The sequence below is a fragment of the Cheilinus undulatus genome, linkage group 15 (genome assembly GCF_018320785.1).
Source record: "Cheilinus undulatus linkage group 15, ASM1832078v1, whole genome shotgun sequence".
Taxonomy (NCBI): domain Eukaryota; kingdom Metazoa; phylum Chordata; class Actinopteri; order Labriformes; family Labridae; genus Cheilinus; species Cheilinus undulatus.
Genome location: NC_054879.1, coordinates 5575855 through 5584173, shown reverse-complemented (window position 1 = coordinate 5584173; position 8319 = coordinate 5575855). Strand labels below are relative to the sequence as shown.

Genomic DNA, 8319 nt, shown 5'->3' with positions numbered 1-8319 from the left:
GATTAATAAATCATTTGAAATTGATTACAAGAAATACTTCCAAGTGATTCAGCACTGTTTACTTAATAAAGAAGATTTATTCTTATCAACTCAGAAAAATAGAGGTGAAAAAGTTGTTTTTGACTTTTAGGTTAACACAAATCAGTTTATTTGAACAACTTTTTAATGTTTGGTGTTCTGAGAAATGCTTGCTTTAAATTGCTTTTTTACCCATCATATTGTCCCTAAAGCTTAATTCTTTGTAGCTCATTACAAGGAAAGCAGAGAGAGATTTATATTTTTAAGGCCATTAAGCAAGCTAACATGCAGGAAACTAAGTAAAACTTCTTTGTAAGACATAAAGACGTTTTCAAGTTTCTTTTCATTATTTTTAAGTGTGTAAGATATATTTGTTTAAACATACTCAAAGGTGTACTTCACACAAAGTATGCATGAATCATCTGTAGTTGTATGAATCATATAGGGGTGGACATTTGCACCTAGACTTGGCTGATGCATCCTTTGATTTCATGTCTCTATCAGGGGAACCATATCTATAATTGAAGGGAGATTCAGGTGAGTGTTTCACCTTCAAAGTTGTCTAGACATGACTAAAGATATGGCAGGAAGGTAGCACTAATGGAGAGGGAAACAAATGAGTGATCAGGTGAGATAATCTGTTCATTTGTTAGCACTGTTTTTAAGTCTACAATAGATAAACGAGCAGAAAGTAGAATTAAGAATGAAGTTTGTGGTCAGTCATTACAGTGAGCAGACAAAACTCATAATAATTCATGGTTTTAGTGATAGACTAAAAAAGGGATCTTCTATAAAGCAGTTACAAGTAAATATCAGGAGAATAGTTAAAAAAAAAAAAAAAAAAAAAAAAGAAAATCACTTCTTGACTTGCACATTTCAGAAGTTAGCTTTTATCACTGATGAATCAGTTCAATAAAAGCTCTGGACATATAAACGCTTTCCAGACATTGAATCTCTGGGCTACTGGAGACCTTCCAGACACTGACGCCATTGACCTAATTCCTGCAGATCTCTCCCAGGACTGTGAAACCTATAGGCCAATACGCTGCAAAGCATCAGCCTCCTGCAACACGATGGTGCTGCTACACTAAATAATGGCGAGCCAACACTTTATGAAAATATTAGAAAATGTGCAAATTAAGTTGGAGACACCACAACACTGAATGAAACAGCTACATGCATATCTTTACACTATTTTGAAATTATAGCATTTTCATTTCCTGGCAGCAGGGTACTGAAGTGAGCTCTCAAAAAACAAATAACTCTGGTCTGATAAAAGGCTAAAACAAGAATCAAGTCTGGAACAAAAGTCTTACATTGACTTTGAGCACAAAATAACCACACGATAGCTTAAGATCAACTTACAAACCCACATGGTACTCTTCAGGAATAATCTAAGAAGACATACAAGTGACTTAGGCAACATTTGGGCCTACATTAAGAATGTTTGGGTAAATTAAATCTGGAGGATTGTATTTCCTCTCTGGATAACATTTTAAGGGGGTAGGTAAAAAGGCTCCATGAATTTGTGGCCAAAAAAGGTCATTAAGCCTTAACTTCTACAGCAAGTGGAGGGGTTGTGGGCAGGGCCTGAACAAGATTAATAAGTGTTACAGTTTAAAGAGTTATCATGCTAACTGGGGACAACTGAATATGTCAGTGGGTGTCATAGTTGCTACAGATGTTGTACAAGTAAAGTGTGTGATCTAATGCCTTTGAAAAATACTATTCTGTAGTCTTAAGTCTATCATCTTAGAATTGGTCTTAGTGTTGGAGTTATTAGACAGTGTTGATCCACCAGTTATAGTTCAACTCTGTAAAGAGTCAGGTGATCTAGCTTCACATCCTGCAACTCTAAATCAGGATGTGTGGACGGAGTTCCTCATCCTGCCCTTGAGCAGCATGTTTCGATGTGTTTTGAGTGTGTTTAGTTGTGTTAAGCTCTAAAAAGCAAGAAACTTCACAGTTAGGTTCAGATTATCTTTTCTTTTGCCATCACATATGTAGAAGGTCAGTTAGATAATAAATATTTATTCCCTAGAGTGGTAGTATACTGTAATAGGTGACCACAATACTACTACTATCATATGAGTAGTATACAGTGGTAAATCAATAAAAAATAGTAAATGGAATGGAATAAATGCTTGATTATAGAATGTATGAATATAAAGTGTTTTTTGATGTGCTGCTTGTGAAAATATAACACATGTGTTTTTAATAAACTGCTTATTTGTTTTATGTTGTATATATTGTAAACCATCTCATTTTGGTACCATTATTGCACAATGATGCCCTGAGGCAACGAACCAAAATCTGGAGAGTGGGTGGTGGTGGGGAAATTTTTTTGGTTGATCTCTTAATAAAGACCCCCAAGCTACCAAAAAGTAGGGTGAAATATTTTTTTTCTCAATAAAAAAGTCATGCAATAGAGGGTTAAGATGTTCCATCTAGTGGATTGCTGTTGTTGAACACATTTGCACCGAGTGTGACGTTATCCACTGAGTTAGAGTTCCTGCCTGTGCATCAGTATGAACAGTACTGTCTTGCTCTGAGGTTGACTCTGCTTTGTTCTTGCAAAAGGAGACTTATGTTGCCACAGATTTTCAAGAGTCACCACAGCTCTTTAAAGCAGGGGTGGAAAGTAACTAATTACATTTACTCAGATTACTCTATTTGAGTAGTTTTCTCATGTACTTGTTTTTATGGGTTCCTTTTGAAATGAGTAATTTTCCTTCTACCTAAGTAGGTTTAAACCAGAGTAACTGTTCTTTTACTTGAGGACAATACTCTTGTACTTCTCCCACCTCTGTTGACTACACAGTAGCACATAGCGAGAGAATGATTCCTCACATTTCAAAACAGCAAAAACTTAAGTGTTGATATCTCAGGATTAATAATTTAGAGTTAATTTTAACTCTCACAGTGTAATTCTAACTCATTTTTTGTCATGTTTCAGGTGGATTGATGTTGTTTTTGTTGTTAAACACATTTGCACCATGAGTGAAGTTATCCACTAAGTTAGGGTTCATCCCTGTAAATTGATGTGCTCCTAAAGGACAAAAAGTGCATAAGTAGACCCATCTTAGCACAAATTTTCAAGAGTTGTTGCAGCTCTGTTACATATTAAAATGACACTTGAAAAGTGTAGTTTAACTGTGTGCAGTGTAAACCAGTTTTGACACTTTTAAAGTGTTTAATTTAACCCCATATGAGTGAAATTAACATGATCAATTTTGCCGTGTATTTCACAGCATCTATTGTTGGTATTGCCAATAAAGAAAGATCTAATTTTGCTGTACAACTCCTCAGTAGCTACTCAGTGCTTTGAATAAACTTTAAATTAGATACTTCTTACTTTTACTTGAGAAGATTTATTGGTCAGTAGGCCTACCTCTATTTCTACTCAAGTAAATATTGACCAAATACACGGTACTTTTACTTGCAGACAGTAGTATGGTACTCAGTAGTTTAAGAAAACTGTAAATGAAACACTTTTTACTTTTACTGGGGTAGAGTTATAGACTAGCAGTTTTTACTGAAGTAAATTTTATCCAAGCTTTAAGCTATAATGGAGGTGGCTGGGGTGGGGGAGGTGAAGCTGCACTGCTCGTCTAGAATGAGCTAGTTATTTTTGCTCTTAATTGCAATTTGATACCACTTTCTTTATTGGGGGGATTATCATTTTTATGTCACTCATGTTGACTAAAACAAAACACACACACATGAAACACAAAAATGAGGATTTTTGTAAACCATTATTTTAAAATTTGATGCTTGCATGTTTTCATAATGTGCATAAAATCTCTGCTGCTGCAAAAATGAATATATTAACTTCTATTTTGACACTTTTCAAGTTAAAGGATTATTGCAACTTCTGCGATTTGTAAATCGCAGCAGGCCATATTGCGATTTAATCTTATTTGCGATTAATTGCCCAGCCCTAGTACTGATTAGCCAGGCCTACAGTAGGGAGGGGCCCTTGGGAAGCCTGCAATGAAAACTGTGTTTTTATTTATTTTATCTTAGTAATAAGTGTCAATATTAAATGAAAAGCAACTAAATGAATTGGATAACAGACTGAAATTTGTATCAAATAGAGGGAAATAAAATACTGGAGGGCCCTTGCTCCTCCCTTAAAAACTGTCAAAATGGTATAGTCCAGGGGTGCCAAATAATGCAAGTAAATTTCAATTAATCATATAATAATATCGCTCATACATCTGGGAATTATGGATCGGAAATACATGTAGATGCATAGACATCCGCAAAGCATGTAGCTTGGCTCGCCAGCTAAGGGGGGCCGTGTGTAATATTCTTTCTGAGGGCTTAAAATCCCTAGCTACACCCCTGGTAGCGACACTTTAACTTGAGTACAGTGGGTCTGCACTTTTTCCAACTCTGTCTGTACTTTTTTAAAGAACATTTTAATCATAAAAAACTGAATTTAAAAAAAAACTAAGATAAAACTAAATAGATTTTTATGATGCCTTCTCCCTTCAACGGAAAATCACCAATTAGCATGGTAGCTCTTTATAACGTAACAGCGGATAGGGTAAACAAGCTGCTAATGTGGCACTAACTCATCATCATGATTACAACGGTATTTTGAGGTTTGTTTACCCCCGTGTTGCATGGAGACAACCAAGGCATCCAAGAAAATCACTTTCTATCTTAGCTCATTGTTCAAAAATAAGGGGAAGAAGAATTTACATGCCGAAATGTGCGTAATCATCTTTGAATCGTAAAACGTTTGAGTGCCTCACTTCTGCTCCGCGCTGCGTGGGTTGTCGGTGTCTTTGTTGTTCCCTCCCTCCTCCGGCTGAAGCCGAGCCATGCCCAGATAAATCACTCCCCCAGACTGCTAACCTGCACACTGGGGCCGCAGACCGGAGAGGGGCGGACTGCCGAGCAGGGAGGCTGGTGCGCTGCACAGAGAGTAGAGTTAGCACTGGAACCGACTTCTCTCCGTCCCTGGTGACATAAACTTTGCACAAGGAGCACCTGTAACCACATTCTGCCAAAACCGAGGGGCTCAATTTCAACAGTATGGCCGGCAGCACCATAGCCAGGGTGCTGGTTGCGCTCTGTATCGGGAGCGCGGTGAACTGCATGCCCAAAGGGACGCACAGGAATCGGCGACAGTCGCAGCAGCATCAAGTCTCCTCAGTCTCTCAGGGTGAGTTTTCTTCCCACGAAACTTTTGGGCACACATTTGAGTGTTACGATAAATGGCTTCTGAAGGGGGTCCAATAGGGGACACCTAAGTTAATTTTGATAAGATTTTTCACAATTTAAGCACTTTAGATTTAAAGATTATGTCCCATTCTCCTTTTCATCTCCTTTTCATGCAATAAATATGGACAAAAATGTGAAATTCTACCCTTGCAAAGTCACTTAAAAGTCCCTGGATTAATCTAAACCTCCAGTCTTTTTGTGGTCCCCTCTGTTAATCCGTGTATGAGAACTTTAGATCAAAGCTTCTGAGAAAATCAAATCAATTGAAACACTTGGCTTCAATTTTAAACTTGAAAAGAGAAAAAAAGAGATGCCCATGGCATGTGAAGTCATGAGATTTTGAACAAAGAGCATGCCTAGTGGGGGGAGAGAGACTAAGGTGTAGAGGTGTACTCCAGTCTGTGCAGCTGATTTATTACTCAGCCTTGGGGGCTTTGAAGTGATGTTAACACATCTAGGGTCAATTTCACAGACATGGGTGAAGTCCTGACCCACAATGCAATGTTTATTCAAATGTATGGCTCGCTTACTTTGTTATTAAGCCTCATTTGCCTCAAAGCCAATAACACTAGTGTATGTGTATTGTAGTTATGACCATTTTCCAGTGGTTGCACCATCTTTCCACTATGAAAAAATAACATGGTAGGCAGGTACAGTGTTCAAGGGTGTGTGTGAGTGGGGTGTGTTTTTTTCTTGCTCAGTTTTTCCCTGCACTTTATTTGTGTTATGTTAAAGGAGGGGTTTCCCTTTATTTTTTCTCCTGCTGCCTGATTTTACCTTTTTAAAAAGCCTCATCACCTACATCTGTCTCTCATCAGATGGTTGTTTAGAGAATGGTCAGTTTTACAGTGTTAATGACCAATGGGAGCGGCCATATTTGGGCAGCACCTTGATCTGTACCTGCCACGGAGTTGCTGGCATAAAGTGTAAAAGCAAACCTGAAGGTGAGTGTGTCAATCTTTTATCTTTGCATCCACTTAAAAACGTCTGTTTGCATGTTTTCCAACACAATGATTTTGTCCCCACACCAGAGGAAAGGTGCTATGATAAGGTCAACCAGCAGTACTACACTGTAGGAGAAACCTATGAGCGACCCAAGGATGACATGATCTGGGACTGTACCTGTATCGGGTCTGGGAGGGGCAAAATCAGCTGCACCATTGCCAGTAAGTCTGTTTTTTTTAATTGAGTGCCTGTTCCTCGAGGAGCTGCTCTGCTGCCATTAACTGCTCTAACCCCAGACCACACATCCTACCTAATGTGTCTCTGTGTATATCCTGGTTTCCCAGGCTGATGCCAGTAAACGGTTCAATCTCCATATTCTCCACAGCTGATTAACAACTGGTGCTGTGCAGCTGTTAGCAGTTAGCAGGGGGGTTTGATAATAGGAGAAACGTCTGGGTGTGTTTTTCTTTTCCTTTCTGTGCAAACCGTAAATGCACATTAATCCCTGTCTAAAATCCTTTTTCCTTCTGTCTTCCCAGATCGCTGTCATGAGGGCGGGGCTTCATATAAGATAGGTGACACCTGGAGGAGACCCCATGAGACCGGAGGCTACATGCTGGAGTGTGTCTGTCTGGGTAATGGAAAGGGAGAGTGGACCTGCAAACCTGTTGGTGAGTCACCCAGACACTGACTAACAGATGACTAAACTTGATGATTGGAGACCTGGCTGAACTCCTCACTAGACTTCCACAGATATCATTATTATGATTATTAATGTTACACAGTCAGTTAATGAGTAAACAGAACATGTTTAATATTTTTGAGTGTTTTGCACAGATTGTCTGACAGTTTTAGACATTTTTTTAAAATCAATTGTATATTTGTTTAAATGTTTGTTTCCTCCAGCTGAGCGTTGCTATGACAACTCCATGGGAACATCATATGTTGTTGGGGAGACATATGAGAAGCCATTCAAGGGATGGATGATCATTGACTGCACCTGTTTGGGAGAGGGAAGTGGGCGCATCACATGCACCTCCAGAAGTAAGCAGTCTTATTTGTGCTCTTATTTAGTCAAACTGTAACCTCCCTTTTTTTCATAATTCATATCAGTACCACAGTTTGACCCGAAGCTAACCTTCACTAGTGTCTAACTTTGTATTGTTAAAATTTTGAAGACTGTTTTGTATCACCTAGTGGTGTTTAAAATTGTGTGCATAAATCCATTTTTTCTGAATGGCCATTTATTCCCAGAACCACCATGCTGGTAAAATTAACCTCTTATTTACCACACCAGCAGATAAACAATAGAAATAGATGCTGCCATGGAATTTTTTTTTTCAATGCGGCACTGTTAAATCAGAAGTCATTACATCTCCAGAGACCCCCAATCTGACATGGATGCTGAAAGCAGCAGCTTTGATTTAGGAGGGGGGGCTGATCAGTATTAGTTTATCGGGCATCATATTTGTGTATTATTGGCTGATAGAAAGATTTCTGTAAGTTGTATAAAATGTTACTGAAGAAATTTTTTAATCTAATTTTTTTGGGTTGCTTCAGTAGCTGCACATTTTGCACACCGCATATTTTTCTCTGAACATTTTCTGACTTTGAAAATCTTTTGTGGGCTGGATGGGGGGCCTGATCTGGCCCTGAGCACCAGTTGATGATGCAACTTTCAACAAGGATACCACAGGCATAAAAAAAAATCACTCTTGTGAAATGTCATTAGATGAACTCAGTACTTGGAATGAAGAAGAATCTGGTATTGAGGAAGTTTCAGGACTGAGCAATCAGTCCTAAGCAGATTTTAGGTGACATCATCTAACAAGCATTTAGTTCTTTGTCTATGGTTTGTGAACTGTTTATTGTCAGTGGTTAAGTAATTGCTCTTGATCAGTGCTATTTATGAAAATAGATGCTCCGTAATACAAATGCTGTCTTTTTTTGGGTATGTAGAGATGCCTGGTGGTTCTAGTGTTAATCTGTTCTGAGCTAAGCAGACTTATTATGAATGATCTAACTTAAAAAATGTCTTTGAATGGCCAGCTTCATTCATTTTATTCCCTTTTATAACACTCCTTTCATTCATTTGTATTCAGCTGTTTTGCTTTTGTGTCT

The 8319-nt window shown here is 38.3% G+C and overlaps 1 protein-coding gene across 1 annotated transcript in view; it reads left to right on the top strand.

The window, feature by feature from the left end:
* The first annotated feature begins 4867 nt into the window (after positions 1 to 4867).
* Positions 4868 to 8319, top strand: part of fn1a (fibronectin 1a) — a 45965-nt gene continuing 42513 nt past the window's right edge. The window contains exons 1-5 of the mRNA XM_041806613.1: positions 4868 to 5194; positions 6072 to 6197; positions 6285 to 6419; positions 6738 to 6869; positions 7105 to 7242. Of these exons, the coding sequence (XP_041662547.1) occupies positions 5065 to 5194; positions 6072 to 6197; positions 6285 to 6419; positions 6738 to 6869; positions 7105 to 7242 (661 nt within the window). The 5' untranslated portion in view covers positions 4868 to 5064. The remainder of the gene's footprint in view (positions 5195 to 6071; positions 6198 to 6284; positions 6420 to 6737; positions 6870 to 7104; positions 7243 to 8319) is intronic.